The sequence below is a fragment of the Saccopteryx bilineata genome, chromosome 7 (assembly GCF_036850765.1).
Source record: "Saccopteryx bilineata isolate mSacBil1 chromosome 7, mSacBil1_pri_phased_curated, whole genome shotgun sequence".
Classification (NCBI taxonomy): domain Eukaryota; kingdom Metazoa; phylum Chordata; class Mammalia; order Chiroptera; family Emballonuridae; genus Saccopteryx; species Saccopteryx bilineata.
This window is the reverse complement of record NC_089496.1, coordinates 87980926-87995378: the sequence shown is the minus strand read 5'-3', so window position 1 is coordinate 87995378 and position 14453 is coordinate 87980926. Positions and strand designations below refer to the sequence as shown.

The 14453-nt window shown below is 46.1% G+C and overlaps 1 protein-coding gene across 7 annotated transcripts in view; it reads left to right on the top strand.

Annotated features, from left to right (window-relative positions):
- The window catches only part of SEC31B (SEC31 homolog B, COPII coat complex component), a 32738-nt gene that overhangs the window by 12800 nt on the left and 5485 nt on the right, over positions 1 to 14453 (top strand). For all 7 annotated transcript variants that reach the window (XM_066238756.1, XM_066238759.1, XM_066238762.1 and 4 more), the window contains 11 exons: positions 5 to 166; positions 713 to 847; positions 3344 to 3574; positions 6000 to 6074; positions 6339 to 6437; positions 6783 to 6882; positions 7425 to 7603; positions 7892 to 8018; positions 8373 to 8518; positions 9212 to 9385; positions 9888 to 10049. In XM_066238756.1, the coding sequence (XP_066094853.1) occupies positions 5 to 166; positions 713 to 847; positions 3344 to 3574; positions 6000 to 6074; positions 6339 to 6437; positions 6783 to 6882; positions 7425 to 7603; positions 7892 to 8018; positions 8373 to 8518; positions 9212 to 9385; positions 9888 to 10049 (1590 nt within the window). The remainder of the gene's footprint in view (positions 1 to 4; positions 167 to 712; positions 848 to 3343; positions 3575 to 5999; positions 6075 to 6338; positions 6438 to 6782; positions 6883 to 7424; positions 7604 to 7891; positions 8019 to 8372; positions 8519 to 9211; positions 9386 to 9887; positions 10050 to 14453) is intronic.

Below are 14453 nucleotides of genomic sequence, written 5' to 3'. Positions count from 1 at the left end.
ACAGGTGGTATATAAGCTACCCACACAGAGCAGCTGGTGCTTTGATGTACAGTGGTGCCCTCGGGACCCCCCAGTATTCTCAGCTGCCTCCTTCGATGGCTGGATCAGTTTGTACTCTGTGATGGGTAGGAGCTGGGAAGTCCAGCAGATGAGACAGGCTGACAAGGTTTGAGGGGCTTAGTGGGGAAGGCCGGAGGGAATGGGCTGTCTCTCTTTGGGGGAAGAGAGCAGGACATACAGCTTGGAAAGAAGTGGGAGCTATTAAAGAGTGGGAGGGCAGGGCCCTGGGTTTTGGAGGGCTGAGTTTTTTCTGCTCCACTGCCCATTGTCCTGGGAGGATGTCAGTTCCTGCCACAATGCAATGGAGGACATCACCTTGACTTTTGTTCTTAGATGTTCCCTGTGGTATTCCAGGGACATCAGACCTCCATGCTGGAGCCATTATTTTGGAATTATGAACTGTCTCACTTCCCTCTCTCCCATAGATCCATTTTGTGTCATACTCCTCTATAGACCTTAGAAGCAGTAGGCTTTCCAAAAGCCTACTTCAGGGTGTCCCACGATCACTATTAGTCCCTTGGAATATGGTCATCTGGTCTTTGTGGGCCAGATTAGGTATCTCAAGGGTTCCTCCCAAAATGGAGTTTGTAGGTGGAGTTCCTGGCTAGGCTGCCACTTCAGCCTGGTGATGCTGGTGTCCTTTTGTCCCCAGATCTCTTCTTCCTTCAGCAAAGGCCAGCCTCTCCCACCATTGCAGGTGCCAGAGCAAGTGGCCCAAGCATCATCGATTCCTCCTCTGAAAAAAGCTCCCAAATGGATGAGAAGGCCAGCAGGTGTTTCCTTTGCTGTAAGTGTAGTGTGTGTGTGTGTGTGTGTGTGTGTGTGTGTGTGTGTATGTGTATGTGAGTGCCTGTGAAGCCTGCCGTGTGCCCAGCATGGAGCTCTGTTCTGTAGGAGGTATTTTTTCCATCTACTGTATCTCAGGACAGGCCCCACTAACTGCTCAAGCAGAGAGTTCCTAGTGCTTCCCTCTCTGCCCCTTCCCCTGCTTGCTGTGCCAGTCATATATGAAAACAACAGATTGCATTAAACCCCCCGCCCCTGGTTATGGGGAACTGCCTGAGGTTGCACCTGATGTTTCTCTAACCTTTACGTGTCAGGACCGGTAGTGAGTCCAGTTATGCAAGGGTTAGACTACAAGGCAGGAAAGAAAACATAATATAGTCATCCTGTGACTCCTCTGCTCAAAACCTTTAACCCCTTTGCTTTATAGGCTCAAACCAAATGTACACAGAGCCCCTTTACCTTTCCAGTTCTTATCCCCACCTTATTCTCATGTGTTCTCTATGAACCAAATAAATGTGACTTCCTTCTGTTCCACGAATAACTCCCCGACTCTGCTGCTTCCACCTGTGCCCCACTCTTCAGCTTCTCTCTCTCTCAGGCCATTGAATCCTGCTGCAGCCTTTCAGGGCCCCTCGCTTAAATACCACCTGCTTTGCGAGGCCCTTCTTCACCCTAGTCCCCTGGTCGGCAAACATGGCTTGCGAGCCACATGCAGCTCTTTGGCTCCCTGAGTGTGGCTCTTCCACAAGATACCATGTGCGGGCGCTACCTTGATAAGGAATGTACCTACCTGTATAGTTTAAGTTTAAAAAATTTGGCTCTCAAAAGAAATTTCATTCGTTGATATTTGGCTCTGTTGACTAATGAGTTTGCCGACCACTTCCCTAGTCAAACTATGTCACAAATTTATACTCTTTTAATGATACATTCTAACTGTACTAACTTATTTATATGACTGTGTTACACCCTGCTACGTAATAGAATCCGTGAGGATAGGGACCACATCTTGTTCATGTTTTATTCTTAAAGCAGCACTTCTCAAAATTTAATGTGCATCCAGATCACCTGGGGATCTTGTTAAAATTCAAATTCTGGTTCATCCGGTCTGGGGGAGGGCCCAAGGTTCTGATTTTCCTCAAGTTCCCAGGTAATGCCCGTGCTGGTGATCGAAGGACTAGCAAGGCCCTGAAATACCTAGCTCAGTGCTTTAAATAGCAAGCTCGAATTGAAAACACATGCTTACAGGAGAGACTCTTGTTTTCAGAATTTTATTAGGGAGGTAAGAAGACCAACACACTCAAGAGGCATTGAAGTGAAGGATTATGAGATGAAGAGGCCTGAATTCTTATTATTAATCTGTCTCTTATCAGTTGAGTAACCTTGGGCAAGTCACTTAACTCAGGGCTTCAGTGTTCTTATCTGTAAGACGGGGATAGTGATACCTGCCTAGCTTATGTTTGTGAATTGACCTGAACCTCAAATAAGAATATATGTAAGCATTTTGTCAAACTATCCAGTGCTATACCAATCCAAATTAAGATGGTCTTCTTGAGCACTGATCCAAGTGTAGCTTTTGTTCTGTAGGAGTCAAGAGAACAGTTCTGCTTGGGAAAGTTCATTAAGGAGAGGGTCGTAGGGAGGGCAATAATGCATGGCTAGGGAATAAAGCAATTGGAATAACCTGAAGAATTTTAAAAATACTGATGCTGGGTTTCGCCCCAGAGTGGTGACTCAGAACAGCTCCCCAGGTGACTTTAATATGTGGCCAAGGTGGAGAAGTGCTGGAGTAAAGGACCTCGACTAAGATGAGTCTGTGTCGAGCGCTTTATGTAAAGTACCTGATTCGGTGAGAAGGATGCTCAGGCTGAAGTGCTGTGCTGGCGAGGGCACGGAAGCAGGAATGAGCTGGGCACTTGGTGTGAGCGATCACACGAACGAGCAGGGAGGGAGGGGCTGCGGGGGCAGGTCTGGCCATGAGTTTGGAGCGTTCTGTGCACAGCAGGCAGAGGAGCTTCCGGTCTGGCCTGTGGCCTGTGAAACCATTACAGGCTCCTGAGCAGCTGGATTGGATGAGGGAAAAAACCTAGAGTCTAGCAAACTACTCTGGTAAGCTAGGTGTGCTAGCACTGGGAGTGGGACTGAGGGGCCCACATGAGACATTGGACGAGAAGAGGGAAGACTTCGTTTTTGCTTGGCTGTAGTGTGTCTAAAGGCTGATGATGCCAAGGTGTTTGGTCCAGGTGACTGGGAGAAGGGTGGTACCAGGACAGGTGAAGAGAAGATGAGTACCGTGTGCTGAAGTTTTAAGCTGATGATGCTAAAAATGCAGAGGTGGTTTGCTATTCAATTCCTAGTCCTGTTCCACCCCCAGGAGTTCTCTTATTATGGATCTCCTATTCTAGGGTTAACCAGTAGATAGCCTTTCCTAGGATGCTGACTTGGTGTTAACTTTTAGCTTGAAGACATGAGCTTGACCCTTCTTGTTCTTCCTCACCAGTTTGGGGGGAAGCTGGTTACTTTTGGCCTTCCCAGCACCCCTGCCCATCAGGTGCCACAGCCTTGTCTCCGCCTAGTCTTCATCAGTCAAGTGACCACAGATTCCGAATTCCTGATGCGGTCAGCTGAGCTACAGGAAGCCCTGGGGTCAGGAGATCTCCTCAATTATTGTCAGAACAAGATCCAGCGAGTACCACTGCAAAGTGAAAAGATGCTCTGGCGGTTCCTGAAGGTAGGACTGACGGCTGGCTGCGCAGAAGTGTTTCCCCGAAGCGGGCGCTCCCTCCTCTGTCCACTGCCGGGGGTGCACAGCGCAGTGTGAGCCAGGTTTCAGAGGCCCTAACCCCTGCTAGGTTTTCTCCCATACAATACACACCTGCTACGCACAGAACTTTCATCATCAGCCAGAGGCTCAAAGACCATTTGCAGCTAAGAAAGCTGAGGAGTCCAAGTGACATTTGCCTTTTTTGCTACTCTTGCTCATGTCTGGGTACTTTACTGGAGCCAAGGTGAAGGCCATGCTGAAGGGCAGATAAGGTGATGGGAAGGGAGAAGAAGGAAAGGGAAAGGAGGGGAAGAAGATTAGCTGGAAAAATGTATCATCATAAGTAGGCTTTGAATTTGTTTCAAGGAACGCAAGGCCAGTTGTGGTGGTGGATTTAGGGCTCAAGCCGTACGCTGCTCTGGAGGCATGGCTTCAGTTACAGTGCTATCTTAATCTCAAGTTGCTTATGACACCGGGAGGAGTGCTGCAGTTGTCAAAGGAAATGAGCAGGAGAGGGCTGACAGGAGAAAGAAACAACTGACCGACAGACAGATAGTTATTGAAATCTTTGGGGTTGTAGGAAAGAATGCAAAAAGGACAGGGCCTTCTCCTAGGGGCCTGAGAAGGACTTGGGTCTGTGCTTCAGACATAGTAGAACTTAGTGGAGGTAGACACCTGGAATCTGGGAAGGAGCCAGGGTTTTGAGAAAGATCATCAGTTATAAAAGTAAAGCTAGAAAAAGATGTGGGAAGCCTGACCAGGCGGTGGCGCAGTGGATAGAGCGTCAGACTGGGATGCGGAAGGACCCAGGTTTGAGACCCTGAGGTCGTCAGCTTGAGCACGGGCTCATCTGGTTTGAGCAAAAGCTCACCGGCTTGAACCCAAGGTTGCTGGCTCGAGCAAGGGGTTACTCAGTTTGCTGAAGGCCCATGGTCAAGTCACATATGAGAAAACAATCAGCCTGACCAGGGGGTGGCGCAATGGATAGAGCATTCGACTGGAATGCAGAGGACCCAGGTTCGAGACCCCAAGGTTGCCAGCTTGAGCGCGGGCTCATCTGGTTTGAGCAAGGCTCACCAGCGTGGACCCAAAGTTGCTGGCTTGAACAAGGGTTACTCGGTGCTGAAAGCCCACAGTCAATGCACATATGAGAAAGCAATCAATGAACAACTAAGGTCTCGCAACGAAAAACTGATGATTGATGCTTCTCATCTCTCTGTTCCTGTCTGTCTGTCCCTATCTATCCCTCTCTTTGACTCTCTCTCTGTCTCTGTTAAAAAAAAAAAGAAAGAAAAAGATGCTTTTGTTACAAGCAGGGTGCAGGTAATAACTCCAGGAATGGTGAGGTGGGAACGAGAATAGGAGTGATCGAGAGGGAGAGGGAGGGATCAGGAGTTCAGCCTTTTCCCTCAGGCAGTCTGTTTGAAAAGCTACCCAAGAGCTGTCCATTAGAGTGGTCATGGAGCTGAGTGTGGATGACCATTTCCAAGGGAAGATCGTGGAAGAAGGAGGGGCCTGAGAGGCTATGAAAAAGGTGGTAGTCAGAACTCATGGTTCAGTATAGGATAAATAAAGGGTGTGGGCCAGCGAACCCAGGTTAGGGTAGGGGTTCAGGAAAGCTTCGTCCTCAGTATCTGGGACACTGGATGGGTAAGCTGACTTTGTTTACTATATATCCGTGTGCCTCCTAGCAGGAGTCTTCTCCTGACAGTTAGAAGACTCACTCGGTATCATCTCAAAGATAGGGGACAGGAACCACAACCTGTCAGCAGGGTGTCATCAGGTGTTCCCTTCTGGGCAATCCATGCAGCATCCATGCAGCAGTGCAGAGTTCTCCTCCTCGGCTCCCAGGGAGGTGGCTTAGGTGCGAGGAGTTGAGGTGTCCATAGGCAGGTGTGTCAGTTGCCCTGATTTAGACGACTCAGGTCCAGGAGAGCCCATATCTCTTGTACCAACTTCAAAAGCGTAGCTTCTAGACTCTACAAGTGATCTGTTCAGTTACAAGAATCCTTGCCATCAAGGAAGCCCAGAGTTTGCCGTCCACATTGATTACTTATAATTTATATAGTTCTAGTCCAAATGCAATGTTGCCTAGAAACATCGCTAACATTTTATTCTTGTCAGGTTACCAGGGTAACAGATCTAGGAAGTCAACTGATAGTTCAGTTCTCATGCAGAAGGGAGAAAGTGTTTTGTTACCAGTAGGCCCACAGCCCAGCAGAAATCAAATCTGGGGAGAAAAAGGAGAGGTGGTATTGGCCTTGGTAAGGCACTTCTGGTAGCACAGAGAACTGTATTTGAGGGTACACTGTCACAGATATCCAGTTTTAACAGCAGGAGAGGGTCATTCACATTCATTTGATGGAGATGTCTGTGTTCTGTGGCTCCTTAGGTGACCTTGGAACAAGACTCCAGAATGAAATTCCTAAAGCTGTTAGGATACAGTAAAGATGAACTTCAGAAAAAGGTAAGCTGCTTTCACATCAGAATCATGCACTTCATATTATAGAGAAGAATAGAATTCTGTTGGTGGAAACCCACTCAGCATACCTCTTCCTGGGCATCACTAACGTATGTGCGAACATTTGACCTCCTGGAGTCAGGCTGTTTCCCAGGAAACTAGCTCAAGGATCTCACAGTCTAGTCAGTGGGGTTTGGAGGTAGGAAGAAAGCATACTGCTTGTCTGCCCTTGTGCTGGGGCAAGGGTTACTCATAGGTCTCTCCCTGCAGGTGGCCACATGGTTGAAGAGTGCCTCGGGACCGGGGGAGAGTCCTCAGCCCGAGGGAGATGACCTCAACAGTAACAGACAACAGGCCTTCCGCAGCCAGGTGTGGGAGGAGCCCAGCCAGTCCGACCTGTGCTACCAGGGCTTTTACCCCTTCCTGGCCCTTTGCTTTGCTTTCATGAAGCCTTTGCTCAGCTTCTGTAGAAGTGTGCAGACTCTTCATCACTTGGAACCACAGTGAGACACGAAGTCGATAAGCTTTTGGGCTTATAGAGTGGAGCTGTGTTTTAACCATGAACTAGAGCCCTCCCAAACCTTACCAGTTTATCCTTTTAGCTTTACCCATCTAGGGCCAAATATAGTAGAGCTCCCAGAGAGAGCTGCTAAGCCAGCTCTCTGTCTTTAGGGCTCATTTCCTAAGCAGCCACCTCTCTCCTTCCTTGTAAAGGCCTCCAAACACACCACAGAGGAAGCCTCTGCCTCCTCAGCCTTCTTTGATGAGCTGATTCCTCAGAACTTGACTCCATGGGAGATCCCCACCACAGAAGGTACTCTGAGCCTGAGGGAGAGAAACCCTCTGCATGGGAGTGGGTGGGCTCAGAGTTCTCAGACTTGAGGACATTTCCTTCTTGTCCCCTGCCTCCTGCTTCCCTCTCGCCATCAAAAATGCCGGGTGGTTCTGTTACTGGTTAGAGCACTGTGTTACTGGTTAGAGCTTTTCATGGGTGAAAAGCTCCTATGGAGAGCTTCCTATGGAAGGCCTTCTACTTAGATTTCTTCTTTTTTTTTTTGATCCTTCTGTGTTCTTGCTTGAAGGACTGTGACCTGGGCTTGCTGAACAATCACACATCACACCCATGTTACTGCCACATGAGTTACTCTCTCATCTTGGGTTCTCGCCTTAGAGAGTTATCCCTGGACCTGGGCACCTCAGGACACCCTACTACCTTTTGTTGTTGAGGAATGAAATTTGGGAGTTTGGGGCGAGGGAGGCGGATGATACAGATATAGCAGGTGTGCTCTGGTCTCGGCCGGGGACAGGAAGCTGTGGGCTGAGGGCAGGTGAATGGGGGGATGCCTCTGCCCACAGACACAGATGGACTCCTGAGCCAGGCTCTCCTGCTTGGTGAGCTGGGCCCTGCTGTGGAGCTGTGTCTGAAAGAAGAGCGCTTTGCTGAAGCCATTATCCTGGCCCAGGCTGGAGGCGCAGATCTGCTCAAGCAAACACAGGAACGCTACTTGGCCAAGAAGAAAACCAGAATCTCCTTGGTAACTGCCGACCATGCAGGAGGGGAGGGGAGGGGATTGGAGGGAGTTACTCGGACCTTGTTGGATGGATGCCCGTACCTTGGGACTGGTGTTTAGAGGATCTGCCAAACTCTCTCTCTTCCCACTCTAACCATCCTGTCCTTACACAGAGCCCCCAGTCAATCAGTGGTCTAACATGAAGCCCACTCATGAGTGGCTTTTCTAGCACATTCCTGTGCATGACTCCGGCTGCCTGTGCAGGGTGGGCAGGTGATGGCCTCCTTCCCTCTCTGTCTCTGCCCCTCACAGCTGCTAGCCTGTATTGTGCAGAAGAATTGGAAGGACATGGTGTGCTCCTGCAGCCTGCAGAACTGGAGAGAGGCACTGGCCTTGCTGCTGACGTACTCAGGGCCAGAGACATTCCCTGAGCTCTGCGGTAGGTGGCCCTGGGCCCTAGGGTGGAGAGATGTGACTCAGCGTGGCGTCTGTGGACATGCTGACAGAGGAGGCAGAAGAGCAGCCTGAGCTCTGGGAGCCCAGGCCATGTCACCAGAGCCAAGGACTAGAGTGCATTCTCCTACTTTTACTTGTCCTTTTTTTTTTTTTTTTTTGTCACATCTTGAAGGAAGAGCTTTGCCCTCCACTATAGAGCAGGGTGAGCCTCAATGTTGTGCAAAGCCACTGTAGCTACTTGTCCCATAGCTCATGTTCTTCCAACCATTTCCAAACAGGAAAAGGGGAAAAGGCAAGAGGAAGCTGTGACATTAAAGAAGTTTCCATCTCTCTGCAGACATGCTGGGTACTCGCATGGAGCAGGAGGGTGGTAGGGCGCTCACCTCCGAAGCCAGACTCTGTTATGTGTGTTCAGGGAGTGTGGAGCAGCTGGTGGAGTGCTGGGCAAAGTGCCACCAGGCTTCATCCCCCATGGCTCTGCAGGTACCCCTTCTCACAGGGCTCCAGTGAGGAGAGGCTAGCGGTGGGGGTGTGCAGGGACATTAGAGCAAGGCTTCTGGGGATCCAGGCTGGAGTCAGATGAGGGAAGAGAGAAGGGCCATTAATGCCTGGGACCCCTCCCAAGGGTGAGCTCTCCCCTCCTTCCCTCCTTCTCATCAGGGAGACTGAGCAAAAGCTGCTTAGGTATTAAGCTTCATAATGTTTTCCTACTTCAGATTTGGCTATACAAGTTTATGTCTGAGTAATTGTGAGCTTGGGTCTTCTCTTAGCTGCTGTGAAAATTTTTGTGAATCTTAATTGCACCAGATACTCTCAGAGAAGATGGAGGTCACAGACTTATGGGGAGGCAAAGTCATGCACAAACAATAGTATAACTTATTCTGAATTTGCTGTTGTACTAGCAGAAAGGATAAAGAAAGCCAAAAAAAGGCAGAGATATATGAGAATCTAAGACCCTAATGGCCCCACTTGAGCCCAGTGCTAACAGCCTGAGAGGCGAGGCCAAGTGGCCCTTCTTTAACTATCATGTCTCTTATATGTCATCATTTTATGTCTTCACCTGGCTATGCCAGGGGCCCTCCTCCCATACTGGGAAATCTCTGGGTGAGCTGCTTGGGCTTGGAGAGCAGGGTGTGCTTTGAACAGGGCTGACCGTCCTCGTCCTTGTTCCTCTAGGACCTGATGGAGAAGGTAATGGTCCTGAACAGGAGCTTGGAGCTACTGCGGGGTCCTGATGGGGTGAGCCCAGGCCCTGCCACAACCTACTGGGTCACTCAGTATGCCAGCCTCCTGGCAGCCCAGGGCAACCTGGCCACTGCCATGAGCTACGTACCCAGTGACTGTGCTCAGGTGAGTGGTGCCATGTGGAAAGAACGAACCATTTTATTTAATCATCTAACACTGGCTGAACACTTCCTTGTTCTAGGCACTGTGCTAAATGCCGAAGCTCAGAGTAAATAAGATCTAGTCCCTCAGGAAGCTCACAATCCTTTGGAGGAAAATCAGATGTCACTAACTCATATTGCTACAACTGAGGCTTATACTAAGCAGCGTGGGACTCCAGGGAAGGGGCTGGTTTTGCCTGCAGAAGCCAAGGAAGGCTTCTGAGTGGTTGAAATTGTTGAACTGGACCTTCAAAGAAAAGTAGCTTACCAGCAGATGTAGAGTGATCTAGGCAAAAAGAACAGCAAGGAGGGAGGCACGGCAGGGATTAGGGAGTTTTGAGTCATCTAAGGTGTCTAGGGTGTGGAGGGTCAGCTAAAGTTTGAATGCTATATGGGGCCAGGCTTTTAAGAGAGGATGTTTGCTTGCTTTAATTTTACTTAATTCTTCATTATTATGATTTTTATAGCCATCAATTCAGCAACTGAGGGATCGGCTGTTTCATGCCCAGGGTGCTTATGTCGTAGGCCAACAGTCTCCTCCTTTCCCCTTCACCCGAGTCACTGTGGGAGCTGCCCCCCACTCTAAAGAGACGTCATCTTGCAAATTGGGATTACAGCCTTCTCACCAGGTAACACGTTGTTTCTTCATTGATTTGTTCATTCATTCAAAAATACTCATTAATGTCTACCAAGTGCCAGGCATGGTTCTAGGCATTGGGAATACATTAATGAACAGAAATGATGAAAATTCCTGACTTCACAAAATCAGTTATTTTTCTAAGGTGTGAATTTATCATGTTAAATTGAATAACAAAATGTATCCCCTTCCAGTTTACCTTTTTTGAGTTTTAGAGAATTGAAAGTTTTATTTTATTATATTTTAAAATAATTTCTACATTGAGCCACAAGACTGACTGTAATTCCAGTGTTTAATTTTCTGTGGACAGACTTGATAAACTGGAGACCTTGCAGCAGATTCACCCCAATTGTAGTGGCAGGATTTTAGCTGTACCAGAGGCCTTTATGTGCTGCACATAATTTGTATAAGGTTTTATATGTGCAAATTGGGTACATAAACAGTTCTCCATTTTTCTAAGGGAATGCAATTAATGTAGTATCGTGAATAAATATAACTTTTATAGTCATTAAAAAAATCAGTTATTTTTCTAATAATTGTTTATCGAACAACTGCTAGGCTCTTAGAAAAGGGCACAAACCATGATCCCTTCCCTTAATTAGCTCATAACCTAGTGAAACGATAGGGATGTAAAAAATACAATAAAATTTGTAAATGCCATGATTTGGGTATGATAAAGTGTCACAGGACCACACAAAAGAATGCAGTTATCTCTTTGGAAGGTGGGAAGTTTGGGGAATATTTCAGAATAAGTATGATGTTTGATCTCAGGCTTGAAAATTAAAAGTAATTTAGGCAAAGGAAAGGCTGAAGGCAGAGGAAACAGCAAGTATGAAAACATTGAAGGAAGAGTGAGCAAAACCCATTTGAGGATCTACTACTACATATTTTAATGAGGCTGCAAAAAAGTTCTTCGTGGCAGTGAAGTAGGCTTAGATCAGCGGTTCTCAACCTGTGGGTTGTGACCCCGGCGGGGGTCAAAGGACCAAAACACAGGGATCGCCTAAAGCCATCGGAAAATACACATTTATTATACAATACACCACAGGTTGAGAACCACTGGCTTAGATGAAGCTGGAGTAACAGGAGTTAGACCAGGAAGGACCTGGTAGTCTAAGCTAAAGAGTTTAGGCTTGACCCTGAAATTGATAGCAGTCAGGAGCAATAGTCTTTTTTTTTTTTTTTTTTTTTTTTTTTTTGTATTTTTCTGAAGCTGGAAACGGGGAGAGACAGTCAGACAGACTCCCGCATGCGCCCGACCGGGATCCACCCGGCACGCCCACCAGGGGCGACGCTCTGCCCACCAGGGGGCGATGCTCTGCCGCGACCAGCAGCCACTCTAGCGCCTGGGGCAGAGGCCAAGGAGCCATCCCCAGCGCCCGGGCCATCTTCACTCTAATGGAGAGAGGAAGGGGGGGGGTGGAGAAGCAAATGGGCGCTTCTCCTATGTGCCCTGGCCGGAATCGAACCCGGGTTCCCCGCACACCAGGCCGACGCTCTACTGCTGAGCCAACCGGCCAGGGCCAGCAATAGTCTTATACAGGGGAATAACCAGCTCTGTGTTCAGGAAGGGCAGTGTTGGAGGCACTGAGGAGGCTGTCTAGCAAGGCATAATGAAGACAAGAAATAACCTAAGGCTGGAGAGTGAGGTTGGATTTAAGATATTTAGTAGGTAGAATTGACAGAGATTGGTGATAGTTCAGAGTAGAGTGTGTGAAGTAGAGGGACTGGCCTCTAGCTTTCTGGCTAGATGGATAGGGTGCTATTAATTTATGATACCAGGAGCCTACTCGAGAAACTGGCAAACAAAATCCAATGAGATTGTAAACAGGTATCAGGCAGAAGTTCTGATGATTGATTCATTCTGTCCCACCTTCAATTCCAACCCTAATTTTGTTTTTTGCCTTCCCCTTTTTTCTCTCCCTTATTCTTCTCTTCTCCTTCTCACACTGTCTTTTATATTTTGAAATAATTAAAGAGTTACAGGAAGCCACAAAGGAATATACTGGAAAGTCTCATGCATCCCAACCTCACCCCATAACATCCAACAGCAATCACAATGCAATAACAAAATCAAGAAATTGACCTTGGTACAATCCAGAGATTCAGATTTCGCCAGTTCTACATGTACTTTGTGTGTGTGTGTGTGTGTGTAATTATGTAAGAATTTGTCTTTTCATTCTTTTAACAGGGTCCTTCAAGAAACAAATTTAATTTTATTAGGTCCAATTTATTTTCTTCCTATAGATCTTGTTTTTGCTGTCAAGTCCAAGAACTCTGCCTAGTCCAGGGTCCTACAAATTTTCTCCTGTGTTCTTTGTAGAAGTTTATAATTTTATGTTTTACATTTAAATCCATGTTACTTTGAGTTAATTTTTATGTAAGGTGTGAAGTTTAGGTTAAGCTTCATTTTTCTTGCCAGTGGATTTCCATTTATGGAAAAAACTGTCCCTCCATTGAATTGATTTTACTCCTTTATCAGAAATTAATTGGACATGTTTATATGGATTTATTTCTCAGTTATCTATTCTGTTCTGTTGATCTTTGAGTTTATCCCTCTGCCAATACCACTCTATTCTATATAGTATGCCTTGACATGAGATAGAGTAATTCTTCCACTTTTTTTTTCTTTTTAAAAATTTCTTTGAATATTCTAGGACTTTGCTCTTCCCACATAAATTTTAGAATAATGTTGTCTATGTCTACAAAGAAACTTGCTGAAATTTTGGCAGGAATTATATCAAAATTATAGAATTATGTAAGGAGAATTGACATTTTCACCATGCTGAGTCTTCCCATCCATGAACATTGTATGTCTCTTCAACGCTATCTCCATCAGCACTTTATTATTTTCATCATACATGGTTTGTTTATTTCAAACATAAGTATTTAATTTTTTCTTGAACAATTTAAAATCCAATGGTATTGCATTTTTAATTTTGGTTCCCACTGTTCATTATTAGTATGTAGTTATAGTTGCCAGTTTGAAACCTTGGGCTTGCCTGATCAAGGCACATACACAAGTAATCAATGAACAACTAAAGTGAAGCAACTATAAGTTGCTACTTCTCGCTCCTCCCCACTCTATAAAATCAATAAATAAAATATTTTTTAAAATAATATTTATAGAACTATTTGTTATCTATTTTATTTTGACTGAATTTTAGTAGTTTGTGGTTCTTGAGGAATTGGCCCATTTTTTTCTAAATTGTCAGATTTATGAATGTAAAGTTATTTTTGTAGTATTCCTTTATTATGCTTTTAATGGCTACAGGGTCTGTTGTAATATTCCCTATTTCATCCCTGATCATTAAAACTTTTTAAATTAAATTTATCAGGGTAATGTTGGTTAATAAAATTATATAGGCTTCAAGTGTACAATTCTATAACACATCATCTGTATATTGAATTGTGTGTTTACCACCCAAGTCAAATCTCCTTTCATCATTATATAGTTGACCCCCTTTGCCCTTTACTATCTCTCCCATATTTCCCTTTTCCTCTGGTAACCACCATGCTGTTGTCTGTGTTTATGGGTTTTTGTCCTCTTTGTTTACTTGTTCCTTTCAGTTTTATATCCCACATATGAGTGAAAGTATATGGTTCTTGAATTTTTTGTCAGACTTATTTCACTTAGCATGATATTCTTAAGATCCATCCATCTTTCCATAAATGGTAGTATTTCATTGTGTATATGTTCCACATCTTCTTTATCCAGTCCTCTATGGAAGGACACTTTGATTGTTTCATGTCTTGACCATCATGAATAATGCTGCAGTGAACATAGGGGTACTACAGCTTTACAAATAAATGTTTTCAAAGTTTTTGGGTGGATACTCAGAAGAGGGGTTGCTGGGTCATTGGTAACTCTCTTCTTAATTTTTTTTTTCTGTATTTTTCTGAAGTGAGAAGCAGGGAGACAGAGAAACAGACTCTTGCATGCTCCTGACCTGAATCCACCTGGCAAGCCCACTAAGGGGCGATGCTCTGCCCATCTGGGGTGTTGCTCCATTGCAACTGGAGCCATTCTGGCACCTGAGGCAGAGGCCATGGAGTCATCCTCAGCGCCCGGGCCAACTTTGCTCCAGTGGAGCCTTGGCTGTGGGAGGAGAAGAGAGAGATAGAAAAGAGAGGGGGAAGAGTGGAGAAGCAGATGGATGCTTCTCCTGTGTGCCTTGGCCGGGAATTGAACCTGGGACTTCCATATGCTGAGCAATGCTCTACCACTGAGCCAACTGGCCAGGGCCTATTAATTTTTTAAAAATATTTTATTGATTGATTTACAGAGAGGAGCAGGGTGGTAAGAAGTATCGACTCATAGCTGCTTTACTTAGTTGTTCATTGCTCGCTTGTCATATGTGCCTTGACCAGGCAAGCCCAGGGTTTCAAACCAGTG